At 38.1% G+C, this 15374-nt stretch overlaps 1 protein-coding gene across 1 annotated transcript in view; it reads left to right on the top strand.

Moving 5' to 3' along the window:
- Positions 1 to 7166: 7166 nt before the first annotated feature.
- PAK1 (p21 (RAC1) activated kinase 1) overlaps positions 7167 to 15374 on the top strand; it is a 73342-nt gene continuing 65134 nt past the window's right edge. The window contains 3 exon segments of the mRNA XM_053561251.1: positions 7167 to 7212; positions 7215 to 7369; position 7554. Of these exon segments, the coding sequence (XP_053417226.1) occupies positions 7182 to 7212; positions 7215 to 7369; position 7554 (187 nt within the window). The 5' untranslated portion in view covers positions 7167 to 7181.

Here is a 15374-nt window from a genome sequence, read left to right as displayed (position 1 = left end):
AGCAAACATCACCCTGGTACCAAAACCAGGAAAGACCCAACTAAAAAGGAGAACTTCAGACCAATTTCACTAATGAATGTAGATGTAAAAATTCTCAATAGAATCCTAGCCGGTAGATTACAGCTTCTCATTAAAAAGTCTTACATCACAATCAAGTAGGTTTCATCCCAGGGATACTTAGGTCCATAAATGTAATTCACCATATCAACAAAAGCAAAAACAAAGATCATATAATCCTCTCAATAGATGCAGAAAAAGCATTTGATAAAGTTCAACATCCTTTTCTGAGTAGAACTCTGAAGAATATAGACATAGGTGGCACATTTCTTAAACTGATTGAAGTCATCCATGAAAAACCCACAGCTAATATTATACTGAATGGAGTAAAACTGAAAGCTTTTCCATTCAGAACTGGAACCAGACAAGATTGTCCTCTGTCACCACTACTATTCCACATAGTGCTAGAAGTTCTAGCCAATACAATCAGGCAAGAGAAGGTAATAAAGGGCATCCAAATGGGGGAAGAGGAAGTCAAACTGTCCTTCTTTGCTGATGATATGATCTTATATTTAGAGAACCCCAAAGACTCAATCCTAAGACTTCTGGAAGTGATCAAAAACTAGTAATGTCTCAGGATATAAAGTCAGTGTCCACAAATCAGTACTTTTGTATATGCCAATAACAGCCAAAGTGAGAAGCTAATCAGAGACATAATTCCCTTCACAGTAGTATCAAAGAAAATGAAATACCTAGGAATATGCCTAACAAAAGAGAAGAAGGACCTCTATAAAGAAAATTATGAAATCCTAAGAAAAGAAATAGCAGAAGATACTAACAAATGGAAGAAAATACCATGTTCGTGGCTGGGAAGAATCAACATTGTTAAAATATCTATACTTCCCAATGCAATCTACAGCTTCAGTGCAATCCCCATTAAAATGCCAACATCATACTTTCAAGATTTGGAAAAAAAAATTCTTAGTTTTGAATGGAACCAGAAAAAACCCCATCTAGCTAAGGCAATTCTTAGTAATAAAAACAAAGCTGCGGCATCAGCCTACCAGACTTTAGGCTGTACTGCAAGGCCATAGTGACCAAAACAGCATGGTTGTGGCACAAAAATAGAGACAGACATGAAATATGACATGAATAGAAAACCATGAGATGAAACTAATATCTTACAGCTACCCGATCTTTGATAAACCAAATAAGAACATACACTGGAGAAAAGAATCCCTGTTCAATAAATGGTGTGGGAGAACTGGATAACCACATGTACAAGGCTGAAACTGGACCCGCACCTTTCTCCACTCTCTAAAATTGATTTAAGATGGATAAAATACCTAAATCTAAGGCATAAAATAATAAAAATCCTCAAAGAAAGTGTGGGGAAAACACTAAAGTATCCGCCTAGGGAAAGACTTTATGAAGAAAACTCCAGTAGCAATTACAACAACAACAAAAATAAACAAATGGAGCTTAATTAAACTGAATAGCTTCTGTACATATAAGGAGATGACAACTAAAGCAAATAGACAACCATCAGAATGGAAAAAGATATTTGCATATATGAATTGGACAAAGGCTGATAACTAGAATCTATAGAGAACTCAAATTAAGCAACCAAAAAAGAGCCAACAATCCCTATGTCAATGGGCAAGTGAGATGAATAGAGTCTTCTCTGAACAAGACAGATGAGTGGCTAACAAACATGAAAGAATACTCCTCATCCCTAATTATCAGAGAAATGCAAATCAAAATCACCCCAGTGAGAATGGCTCACATCACAGAGTCTCAAAGCTGCAGATGCTAGTGTGGTTGTAGAGAGAAGGGAATACTTTTACACTGCTGGTGGGACTGCAAACTGATACAACTTTAGTGGAAGGAAGTATGGAGAATCCTTAAAGAACTCAACCAGAGAATTCTAACCTCTTTGGAAGGATGTATAGAGGACCCACAAAGAACTCAAAATAGACCTCCCATTTGATCTTGCAATCCCATTACTGGGCATCTAACCAGAAGAAAAAAAATCATTTCATCATAAGGGCATTTGCACTAGACTGTTTATTGCAGCTCAATTTACAATTACCAAATTGTGGAAACAATCTAAATGCTCAGTAATCCAGGATTGGATTAACAAACTGTGATATTGGGGAAACAATCTAAATGCTCAGTAATCCAGGATTGGATTAACAAACTGTGATACATGTATACCATGGAATACTATTCAGCCACCAAAAAGATGGTGACTTTACATCTTTTGTATCAAATTGGATGGAGTTGAAACACATTCTTCTTAGTAAAGCATCACAAGAATGGAGAAGCAAGAATCCAATGTACTCAATTCTGATATGAAGACAATTGATGCTAGTACCTGATGGAGGGTGGAGGAATGGGGGAGCAGAGAGAGGGAAGTGGGGAGGGGAATCACGGTATGTGACACACCTATTGGGGTCAGGACACAATTATAAGAGGGACTTTACCTAACAAATGCAATCAGTGTAACCTAGTTCTTTGTACCCTCAATGATTCCCCACTCCACCCTCCTGCCCCCCGCCCCCAAAACTGTGAAACAAAATTATTTCAAGTATCTAAAGTCCTATCTGGGAAGAGATAGTAGACTTATTTAAGTAGCTCTAAGTGGTAGGATTTAGTACTAACAGATGGAAGTATTTTTTTACCTTTGTTTATTCATTTGTTCTTTTATGTGTTCATTCATTGTTTCTTCAAAAAATCTTTGTTGATTACCTATTTTGTGACAGGCCTGGTGTTGAGGATTGGGAAATACATAATACATGGACTTTGTTCCTGAGGTGTTCATAATCTATGTCTAGTAGGAGAAAGGAGTGAAGGGAGAGGCAAATGTGTAAATAAATTATTACAATGTGTTTAAAATAGATAGAGCTTAATATTAATGAGAAATCATTAAATGAGGTGACCCAAGATAGAATTGGCTGTCTTTGCAGATTATATATTTTTTATTATTGGAAGTTTTCAAGCATAAACTGGATGATTTAGCTGGAATGTGGTAAAAGGATTCAAATACTAGATTCTAGCAACAGATTTTAAATTTTTTTTTTTTTTTTTTTCATAGAGACAAGAGTCTCACTGTACTGCCCTCGGGTAGAGTGCCATGGCGTCACACGGCTCACAGCAACCTCTAACTCTTGGGCTCACATAATTCTCTTGCCTCAGCCTCCCGAGCAGCTGGGACTACAGGCGCCCGCCACAACGCCCGGCTATTTTTTTTTTGTTGTTGTTGCAGTTTGGCTGGGGCTGGGTTTGAACCCACCACCCTCGGCATATGGGGCCGGCACCCTACTCACTGAGCCACAGGCGCTGCCCTAACAGATTTTAAATTTTAAGTAACATAAAATCTCTTTGAATATTAAGATCTACCATGTTGAAGAGTTCTCCAAACATGGTAAAAGGACTGAGAAATGTAGAAAAGCTTCTATCAGGAAGATTGCTGAAGCCTTTCTTGGCATAATCCTGGGCTGTGGGTCTGAAATGGAGTTATATTCAAAGAAGCTATTGGTGAAGAACCTGGGAGGCAAGGAAGGGCTTGATTAGAGTATCAGGTGGCTGCAGGGAGTGGAAAGGTACATTTGAGAATTGAGATAGTAAAAGCGCTGTTGGGGAGCTGAGGGATTTGGATTGCAACTGGGAGGGAAAGCAAAGTCAAATCAGGGAATCGAACCGGGAAGAAATGGATAAAAAAACGTATCACCTACAGAGTTAATTTAAATTAACAAGATTGTCCTTGCTTGCTTGATTTCTTTTGTTCTAAAAGAGAAGGAACAGTTGGTTTGCAAAAGGTGGGTCAGGATGAATTATACAAAGAAATCGAACTTGAGTTTGGCCTTGATGGATGAGTAAGATTTTTATCAGAGAAAAGAAAAGTAATTGACAGAAAGTATGGTGAGGGGTGTGTGTATGTGTGAAAAAGAATACTTTGCTAGTTCAGAGAAACAAATTTCTGAGGTGGAGTTTGAACGTAGGCTGTGCCTAGGTGTGGTGGCCTAGTTTTTAAGGAAGGTCAATGTCAGATTGTGAAGGATCTTGAATTTCATCTGTACTAAATTTCTTAATGGCAAAGTTACGTCCTTGTGCAAAATTTAATTAATTAAATAAAATATTCATTGAGTTCATTGTGAGGTAGATACCATACAAGGCACTGTTGGAGTATAAAGAGGACAAAATTGGGCCCAACATTTGAGGGATATTCTGGATCCTAGGGAAGTTAGACCAATTATAATAATAAAAATAAACATGATAACCCGGAAATATACCCATTGGGAGCATGGAGGGTGGGATCACCTAAATTCTTAGAGCTAAAAATACATTTCCAAATGTGTTCATGAAAGAAGGAACAGTTCAATGAAGACTTAAGTAAATTCACAGTTTGAGCATAGGGAAATTGGCATTCTAGGCAGAGGGAATGGCATGTGTAAAGGAATGCAAGTATGAAAGTTCGGTGTATTAGAAGTTGCAAAGGTTGGGTGTGGCTAGAGTGTAAAGGGAATTAGAGGGAGGGGTAGTGTTGGGAAATGAGGCTGGTGGATGGGCTAGGTCAAATAATAGAGGGCCTCTGAAAGCAAGCAAAATAACTTTAATTTTTATTCTGGGATGTCAATGACAAGTTTTAAAAGTAGAAGTGTTTTAAGATCATTTGATGGCCCCTGGAGAAAGGATTGAAAAATACTGGATGCAAAGGATCAGTAAGTTCTTCATTTATTAGAAACTGCTAAAAAGACTCCTAGAGATTTTGTTCATAGCATTTTAAGCAATTGATATCCTAAAAAACAGTGATATTTGATCTGGTTGGCACTAATTTCAAAATGTAGAATTTGGGCTCTAACCCACCCATACTAAATCAAAGTTTATTGGGGGGGCAGAAGAGGGTCAAGCTAGGACCATGTGTTAGCTCTAAAAGCTCTTGGTGATTATTGTGCTGATTTTTTGAAGTCATTAGCCTGTAAAGCATTGTCGCGTTTAACTCCAAGGAGCTTATATTCTAAATAGTCATGGTTAAAGATATAATTTCTACAGTAGCACGGAAGAATAACAAAAACATTTTAAATTCTGGATGCATTCATGTCTATTATCAAGGACATATACTTACTTTGAGTTAATAATGTATATTTTCATTGAAAACTACTGTAACACATGATAGAGATGTCCCCTACTTTCTTTTAGATTTTGTTTCTTAGAGAGCCATAAATCTAATACCATAGATTTAGATGAGGATAAGATGGTTACTGCATTAACCATTGACCATATTTTAGAACAAGGCAGATTTTAGAAGAGGGAGATACTAGAGCAGTGGTTCTCAACCTGTGGGTCACAGCCCCCTTTGGACTGTATTAAAAGTTTGTGCGCATAGGAAGGGTGAGAACCATTGTACTAGAGAGATGATTAACTTGCAGGGGTCATAAAACTTTTCCTGTAAAGGGGCCAGATGGTAAATACAGTAGGGCCTCTGTTAAGTTCCACTCAAGAGACTGTAACAAATCAGTCAACATAGAAACTTTCCTTGAGTACATGTGATACATGTCCAGTCTATGAATAGTAGATCAATTAAGGTGGTCAATGTAGGAGGATGGTCAACTATGGAGGTTCTATTGTAGTTTAGGTTTATAAGCATACAGAAACCTGTTTTAACTATTCAACTCTGGGGCAGCGCCTGTGGCTCAGTGGTAGGGTGCTGGCCCCATATACTGAGGGTGGCGGGTTCAAACCCAGCCCCGGCAAACTGCAACAAAAAAATAGCTGGGCGTTATGTGGCGGGCACCTATAGTCCCCAGCTGCTCAGGAGGCTGAGGCAAGAGAATCACCTAAGCCCAGGAATTAGAGGTTGTGTGAGCTGTGACAGCATGGCACTCTGCCAAAGGCGACAAAGTGAGACTCTGTCTCTAAAAAAAAAAAAATTAAAAAAACAAAAAACAAAACTATTCAACTGTGCCAGTATCAGGTGAAAAGTGTCATAGACAATTCATAAATGAATGATATGGCTGTGTTTCATAAAACTTTATAAAAACAGCTTTGTTGACCCTTGATAATGGTCCATTATAGAGACGGAAAATGTGACTTACCTAAAGTTACAAAGTTAAGAGGTTGGCAGAAAACTCATCTATGTGAATGCTGTTAGCAGTTTCACTTAATCTTCATATAGATGAATAAATGATACTCAAGAAGCTAAGGAATTTCTCCAAATAAGTAAGTGGTGCTTGGATTCATACTTTGTTTTTATTAAGTCAAATTTCTGCTTTCAATTACATCATGGTGGTTTTCTGTGCTCTCCAATGTCTCAGATAAGGGAATACAGAGGACAGCAAGATGCCTGTGAATTTTCAGCAATGCTTGGCAGAGAGTAGGTATTTACACCAGTGAATATTATTGATTGAATAGGCTAGCAATATTCACTGTGTGCTGTGGAAGGGCTTGAGTTGGACCTGAAGGAAGGGCTCTGTCATTTGTGTTCTTTAAATCTTTCTAACTTATTTTTTTTTTTTTTTTTTTTTTTTTTTGTGCTTTTGGCCGGGGCTAGGTTTGAACCCGCCACCTCCGCCATATGGGACCGGCACTCTACTCCTTGAGCCACAGGCGCCACCGAAATCTTTTTAACATGTATTTTCTTTTGCTCAAAAATAACAAAAGTTATTATTTTCTTTCTTTCTTTTCTTCTCTTTCTTTCTTTCTTTCTTTCTTTCTTTTCTTTCTTTCTTTCTTTCTTTCTTCTTTCTTTCTTTCTTTCTTTCTTTCTTTCTTTCTTTCTTTCTTTCTTTCTTTCTTTCTTTCTTTCTTTCTTTCTTTCTTTCTTCTTCTTTCTTTCTTTCTTTCTTTCTTTCTTTCTTTCTTTCTTTTCTTTCTTTCTTTCTTTCTTTCCTTTCTTTCTTTCTTTCTTTCTTCTTTCTTTCTTTCTTTCTTCTTTTCTTTCTTTCTTTCTTTCTTTCTTTCTTTCTTTCTTTCTTTCTTCTTTCTTTCTTTCTTTCTTTCTTCTTTCTTTCTTTCTTTCTTTCTTTCTTTCTTTCTTTCTTTCTTTCTTCTTCTTTCTTTCTTTCTTTCTTCTTTCTTTCTTTCTTTCTTTCTTTCTTTCTTTCTTTCGTGTTCGTGCTGTGTCAAAAATAATAAAAGTATTACATTCTTTCTGATTCTAGTAGCTGCTGGTGGTGCTGACAATGTCAAACAACGGTCTAGACATTCAAGACAAACCCCAGCCCCTCCGATGAGAAATACCAGCACGATGATTGGAGCTGGCAGCAAAGATCCTGGAACCCTCAACCATGGTTCCAAACCCCTGCCTCCAAACCCAGAGGAGAAGAAAAAGAAGGACCGATTTTACAGATCCATCTTACCTGGAGATAAAGTATGGTATTCATTTTTTTCTCATTTGTATAAAAAACATTATAAACACTTTTTGGTAATATAGATAAAAGATCTGTCTTAATTTTCTTTAGTGTCTTTTCTCTTATTAGATATTTCCTTTGTCTTTTTTCTTAAGTGGCTGAAGCCCGTGGAAAATACACCCTTTTTTTTTTTTTTTTTGACAGAGTCTCACTTTGTTGCCCTGGGTAGAGTGCTATGGTGTCACAGCTCACAGCAACCTCAAACTCTTGGGCTTAAGCGATTTTCTTGCCTCAGCCTCCCAAGAAGCTGGGCCTCCAGGCTCCCATCATAATGCCTGGCTATTTTTCGAGACGGGGTCTTGCTCTTGCTCAGGCTGGTCTTGAACCCATGAGCTCGTGCAATCCACCTGCCTCGGCCTCCCACTGTGCCCAGCCCCATTTTTGTACACTATTAACCATATCTGAGCAAAATTCTAACAGAATAACTATGCTTTTGCCAGATTTGGGACAATACAAAGCCATTCATTTGTTTACTTTTTTGATTTTTAAACTATTTATGAAATCACAAAGTATAAGCAATATAAAATATCTATTTGGAAAAACATTAATCTCATTTGGGACAGTTTTTTTCCCAATATTTTGATTGCTTCTTATTTATTCAGACTTCCTTGTCTCACACACACATTTGGGGATTACATATCAGTAAGAATAGCGAGTAATGGCTAAGAAAAAGGAAGTTGAAATAACTAGGACTCAGCATGAGTTCATTATGAATAAGTCATACTAGGCAGTCTCATTTCCTTTTTATTGATAAAACTTCTAGAAGAATAATCAAGATTTTAACAGTGCATCTGAAAAAAGGTTCTTACGGACAAGGCAGTAAAATAGAGGTTTTGGTGTCCATATGGTTAGATGGCTTTTGTTTGTCACCAAAAGTGTTAATTTAGGTGGCTGTTGATCTGAAATAAAGTTCTCAGTAGGCTTTCAGGTCCCTGTTCTTGTGGTGTGCTGAAAAAATGGGCTTTTTGTCTGTAAATAGTTGTTATGAGTTTCTGATTTAGGTGGACCTGGTTCACGACTTACCAGTGACCTTAAGCATGTCAGTTAATTTCTTTGCCTTTAGTTTCCTATCTTTAAAACTGATACATTATCTCACAGTGTTGTTATGAAGATTATATGCAAAGTTCCTTATGTATAGTACCTTCCATGCAGAAGGTGCTCTAATGTTAGTTTTCTTTTTACTCCTTTGTTGATGAATAGAGGCTGGGAGGCATAGCTAGCAGATGATAAAATCAGAACTCTCTAGAGTTCTCTGTTAGTTTCTGTGAGAGCTAGTTGTTTAAAAGTTCCTGGGGGTCCTCCTCCCTCTCTTGCTCTGTCCCTTGTCCTGTGCCATGCCTGCTCCCTCTTTGCTTTCCATCTTGATTGAAAGCTCCCTGAAGCCTTCTCCTGAAGCAGGTGCTGGCACCATGCCTGCATAGTCTGCAGGACATTGAGCCAAATAAACCTCTTTTCTTTATTAATTACCCAGTCTGCATTTCCTTTGTAGCAACACGAAACACACTAACACAACTACATTACTACAGATCAGGGGAGATAGTAGATGGTAGTATTATTAACCAAATTGGGAACAGGGGAAGAAGGAACAAATTAGGAGGGCTGGAAAGCAAGAAAGGTGATGACTTCAGACATGTTGCATTTCTTTCAGGTATCTAATAGGCATCTCATATATGGTAAATATTTGTTGCATCACTGAAATTAGAATACTGAGGACTTTTAGTGAGTACTTTGGGTGTGTCTCTTTATGTGTTTATCATTTCTAATTTACCTTCATTGTGGGCTTTTTTGAGTCTGAAGAAAAGAGATGTAAGGTGTTTAACTTTTATTTCCTGGCTAATTCATTTATATAGCAGCTGCCAACTTCCTAGGTACAGGGGCTGTGATCAAGGCAGTGTTACCTTTCCCTGAAACTCCCTGAGAACTCCTCCCACCTATATTAGCACTTTGTTTATTTCTCAATTTAGGTTTATATTTATTTTTAACAATTTTTTTTTTTTCAGACAGAGCCTTATTTTGTCACCCTCGGTAGAGTGCTGTGGCGTCATAACTCAGAGCAATCTCAAACTCTTGGGCTCAAGCAATCCTCTTGTCTCAGCCTCCCCAGCAGCTGTGACTACAGGTGCCCACAACAACACCCAACTTTTTTTTAGAGACAGAGTCTCACTCTAGCTTAGGATGGTCTTGAATTGCTGAGCTCAGGCAGTTCACCCACCTCAGCCTCCCAAAGTGCTAGGATTACAGGCTTGAGCCATTGTGCCCTGCCTATATTTATTTTTAATATTATACCTTATCAATCAATGTTCTTGATCTCCATGTGTAAGTAGGCTTTCAGCTCAAGCTTTTACACAGTGAAAAGGCTTTTTATTTATTTATTTTATTTTATAGAAATAGAGTCTCACTTTGTCACCCCCAGTAGAGTGCCATGGTGCCATAGCTCAGAGCAACCTCAAACTCTTGGGCTCAAGCGATTCCCTTGCCTCAGCTTCCCAAGTAGGTGGGACTACAGGTGCCCGCCCCAACACCCAGCTATTTTTAGAGACAAGGGTCTCACTTTTGCTCAGGTTGGTCTCAAGCCTGTGAGCTCAGGCAATCCACCCACCTCGGCCTCCCAAAGTGCTAGGATTACAGGCATGAGCCACCACTCTCGGCCTATGAAAAGATTTTTTAAATGAAAAAGTTTAAATCATTCTTGCTGACACAAATTAGGAAAGATAATAAGATTCTTACCTAATAGATATCATCAAAATTAAAGAATTTTGTGTTTCAAAGGACACCATCAAGAAAATAAAAAGGTAACCCACACAACGGAGAAACCTTTCCCAAATTATATCTTATAAAGGACTTGTATCTGAAATATATAAAGAACTATTACAACTCAGTAACTAAATGAGAAGTAATTTAAAAATAAGCAAAGAATCTGTATAGATGTCTCCCCAAAGAAGATGCGCAAATGGCCATGAAAAGATGCTCAAAATCATGAGTCATCAGGGAAATGCAAATAAAAACTACAGTGAGATACCACTTCTCAGGATGGCAGTGATAAAAAAGACAGTGTTGGTGAGGATGTGGAAGAATTGCAACTCTCATAATTACTGGTGGGAATGTAAAATGGTGCAGCCTATGTGGAAAACAGTCTGGCAATTCCTTAAAAGATTAAACGTAGAGTTACATAGTACCATATGACCTAGCAGTTCCACCAAAGAGAAATGAAAATAGACATCCACCCAAAAACTTGCATATGGAGTAGGGCGCCGGCCCCATATGCCGGAGGTGGGTGGGTTCAGACCCAGCCCCAGCCAAGAACTGCAAAAAAAAAAAAATTGCAGATGAAAGTTTATAGCAGCATTATTTATAATAGCCACAAAGTGGAAACAACCCAAGTTTATACCATCAATTGGTGAATGGATAAATAAAATGTAGAATATCCATACACTGAACTATTATTTGGTAACAAAAAGAAATGAAGTCCTGTTCCATGCTACAACATGGGTAAACCTTGAAAATACTGTGTTAACTTGACAGAAGCCAGTCACAAAGGATCACATGTTGTATGATTCCATTTATAGGAAATGTCCAGAATAGGCAAATGCCTAGCCAAAAAATAGATTAGTGGTTGCCTAGCGCTGCAGATGGGGGAGAGGCAGTTGGGAATAGGGGATGATGGCCAGGAGGAGCAGGATTTCTTTTTGGAGTGATACAAATATGCTAAGATTGATTTTGGTGATTTTTGCCCCAGCTCTGTGAATATACTAAAAGCCATTGAATTGTACATTGTATGGGTGAATTGTATGATATGTAAATGGTATCTTGATAAAGGTACTGAAAAAGAAGATTTCTGCCAAAAACAGCAGATGGAATTAGACCCTTCATACATCACTGGGAACTAAAGGGATAGTCTCTTGGTTCGCTCATAGATTGGTTTCCTGATTTGGGTCAGTTACTTCTCTGTAGATGCCAGTGCCTTTATCTAAAAAAATGAGAGTCAGGGCAGTAGACATGTATGGTTTCTTTTAGCTTTGAAATCATATAATCACATAGATGAGGTATTGCAAAGATATGATTGGATCAAGTAGACCCAGAGATTCTGTGTCTTTTTTTTTTTTTAGACAGAGTCTCACTTTGTTGCCCTTAGTAGAGCATGAGTAGAGCGTCATAGCTCAGTCACAGCTCACAGCAACCTCAAACTCTTGGCTCAACAGGTCCTCTTGCCTTAGCCTCCTGAGTAGCTGGGACTATAGGCGCTTGCCATAATGCTCAGCTACTTTTTTAGAGACAGGGTCTCCTTCTTGCTCAGGCTGATCTCAAATTCCTGAGCTCAAGCAATCCACTTGCCCCAGCCTTCCAGGTCCTAGAGCTTCTTTTGGAAATCTTAGCTGAGTAACCCTAGGCATATATCTGATCTGAAAATAAATTATACAGCCTCAAGATCAAAGCTGCATCTCTTGAAAGCATAGAAGTAGAAAATAGAGTTATAAGAAGTGCTTGCAAAATGATCTAATAATCTTTCTTTCATCCGTTAAAGGTATTCTATATTTGCCCGGGCACATAGGTTTTACCCCTTTGCTGTAAGTCCTGGATGGCTATAATTAAAGTGCACATCAAAATGAAATAAGTTTGAGGTTTTTCCTTTTGTTTGGAGTCTTTGTTCAACCAGCAAGCTACTCAACCTCGTCCTAGCAGGATACACAGCAGTGTTGGTAGTCTTTGAAGCGGTATGCCCTTCATACAGAATTTCAAGGAGTTACAGTCTAGAACTAAACTTAAGAGAACCTATATAGAATCTTCCCTCTAACATTTGGTTAACTCCATGATTTATTTTTTAAAATTTCTTTTAATTCCAATATCCTCATCTGTAAAGTGGGAATAAACATAATTCCTACGTACCCTATATCATTAGTATGCTTTTGTCATTTGACATAGTGGAGGTAAAAGCATTTTCTGAACTGTAAAACATAATACTAATGTGGAATTTCTTTGTTATTTTAATGGAAATCACATTTATTGTTTTGTTTGATATTTACAGCAACTCATTTTCCATTGGGGAGGCCAAGGCTTAGAGAAAAGTAAATTGCCCAAGGCTTCACAGGTGTAAAGTGTCGGGGATGAGTGTGGAAGTAAGTCTTCCTAAATTGTCTTTTCCATCATAACATACTATCTTTCTTAGTTGTTCTTAGGTGTTATATACATATAGAACTCACTTTAAAAAAATATGAGTGCCAAGGTTCTACCCAGACTTTTGGAGTCAGAATTTCTAGAGGAGTTGTTTTGGGTTTTTAGGGAGATTTGGGAGCTGAGAAAGAAGAGTTCTTTGTGGGCTCCAGTAGTGGTTGAGATCTGAATTGGCAGTGGGTAGAACGTCTTTGGGCATTACCTAATGCTAACCTCCAGCCTGGCCTCCGCATGTGCTTGGGGGATGCATGAATGATTGGGAAAAGAAGCTATAATTGAGGACTTATAATAGATGATGCTGAGTTGCAGAATTTTATGTGGGAAAGCCTGGTTCCTGTGGTTAAGATCTGGAGCCTTTGGTTTATTCTAAGAAGTCTTGAAGTATTTAGTTTGAAATCTTTTTCTGGCAGCATTTTCACAACCAAAGTGGAATTCTCTGAGCTTGGGAAGAGTTTAGCAGAGTTAATTTTAACATTAGATTATGTCAGTGTTTATCTCTCCAAGTTTGGAACATTTTACTGCCTTGAGCTCAGATTAGCTCAGCTGAGCCAATGAGAGGTGTTGCTTAAAAATAATTTTTTAAAAAACAAAGCTAGCAATTTGTGCTAAAACTTTGATGACTGTACTAAAACATGGAATTTTGCAGTGTCAGCCTCATTTCCCATGCTATCAGAAAGCCAAATGGACCAGGCCAAAGATAGGGTTAAAATAGGGATGAGTGAGGTTGTCAGCTTCTTTTCCTGCTTTATTCTCTCAAGCCTGAAATCTCTAGATACATGAAATTATGATGAGTCTCACCTCTTTCTCTTCTTAAGCAGTTTCTCTGTCTTAATGAGCAGACCGAGAAACATTGCTCTGACAGTTTCTTATATTAATGATAAGTCTTTTTGTTTTTGTTTTTGTTTTTTGAGACAGTCTCATTTTGTCACCCTCGGTAGAGTGCTGTGGCATCACCGCTCATAGTAACCTCAAACTCTTGGGCACAGCAATTCTCTTGCCTCAGCCTCCCAAGTAGCTGGGACCACAACCACAATACCTGGCTATTTTTTGAGACAGGGTCTCGCTCTTGCTCAGGCTGGTCTTGAACGCCTGAGCTCAGGCAGTCCCCCTGCCTTGACCTCCCAAAATGCTAGGATTACAGGTATGAGCCACCTCACCCAGCCTGATAGTCATATTTGTAAATCTAATTTTTTTTTCTTTCTATTTCCGGTTAATGTGAGGGTACAAGCAACCAGGTCACAATACTATGTGAATTTGTTAGGTAGAGTCCCTCTTCTAGCCGTGTCCCTGTAAATCTTTTTAGTTTATAAAGCACATGCATTTTCCTTAACTTGGTTGATCTTCAAAATAATAAAAACAGCAATAATGAAAATAGTAATACTAATAACAAACAGGAATAAAAAAATAGTACACATATTAATAACAACAATAAAATAGTAACAACAGTAACCCAGCTGCCATTTATTGAATGCCTGTTAGGTATCGCACATTATTTTAAGAACCTTTAATATTTGTGAAATATACCAGTTTATCTTTTAGGTAGATAAGTATTTACTTTATAGACAATAAACTGAGGTTCACAGTGACTAACTTACTCAAGGTCATCAAGCTAGGGAATGGTAGAGCTGAGACTGGACCTCTCTGTGATTCTAAGAACCTTTCTGCTGTACACTACTCTTAGGCTCAGAGACTCATTGACTTGCCCAAGGTCACATGCTGCATGGTTGCAGTTCAACAAGTCTGATTTTGAACCAGTGTCTCTTGACTACTGGACTGTGTTCTTTCAGTCTTCTAAGCCCTCAGACACTACGTAGTGTTCAAAGTTTCCCAGCCTAGAGTTGTTTAGACTAGTACTTTCAGTGGAGGGAACTGTCTGGTTCTTTGAACCTCTTTTAAAACAAATTTACACATAATAGCATTCATTCTACGCTGGCATAGTCACTTAGTGTGCAATATGGGGAAGGCATAGTGCATACAGAAGCAGCTATGCTAGAATTTGAGGACTGAGATTATCACCGTTAGCTGTCCCTGGCTTTGCCATCTTTGGTAAGTTGGTCTACTTTTCTTAGCCTCAATTATGTTATCTGTAATATATTATAAAATTATATTCACCTCATAGAATTGTTGAAAGGATTATAAAACCAAAGATATGAAAAGTATTGTATAAACTGCAACTTGTTAAGAGTTAGTAGTGCTTTTAGTGGTAGTAATTTCATTGGTTTTTTTTTTTTTTTTTTTTTTGCAGCTTTTGGCCGGGGCTGGGCTTGAACCCACCACCTCTGGCAAATGGGGCTGGCGCCCTACTCCTTTGAGCCATAGGCGCTGCCCAATTTCATTGTTATTGATTATAATTGCTTGCAGTCATTATTTTCTCTTGGAATCTGTGATTAACGCTTTAGAGTTGTTATGAGATTTACAAAATGACAGTTCTTCTTTAGGGTTCTTGCAAGATGGGATTAAAGAATGGCCCTTTCTCTCTCTAAACAGAGGCTGCATTTTTTGTTGAGTTAGAGTTAATGGGAGGGACAGATTAAATAATATTTGTGCACCGAGACTAAGCAGACCCAAGGAAAGGTTTCCCAAGAAGTTCTTAAGAGTTTTCTGTAATGGCAGAAGCAGGATTCTGAACTCTGGTTATGGGCCTGAACCTCTGAGACAAATAATACATTTGAAAGTGAGGCCAAAAGGTAAGCTTAGACTCTAAAAACTAAATCTCAGATACTTTTTGTTTCTTTTATATTCTAACCTTTTTCCATTTCTCTTTCTTTTCCTTTCTTTCCTCTTCTGATGTTTGGT

Source organism: Nycticebus coucang, chromosome 14, assembly GCF_027406575.1.
Source record: "Nycticebus coucang isolate mNycCou1 chromosome 14, mNycCou1.pri, whole genome shotgun sequence".
Classification (NCBI taxonomy): domain Eukaryota; kingdom Metazoa; phylum Chordata; class Mammalia; order Primates; family Lorisidae; genus Nycticebus; species Nycticebus coucang.
Note: the sequence above shows the minus strand (reverse complement) of the source record. Positions and strands in the feature narration are given on the sequence as shown.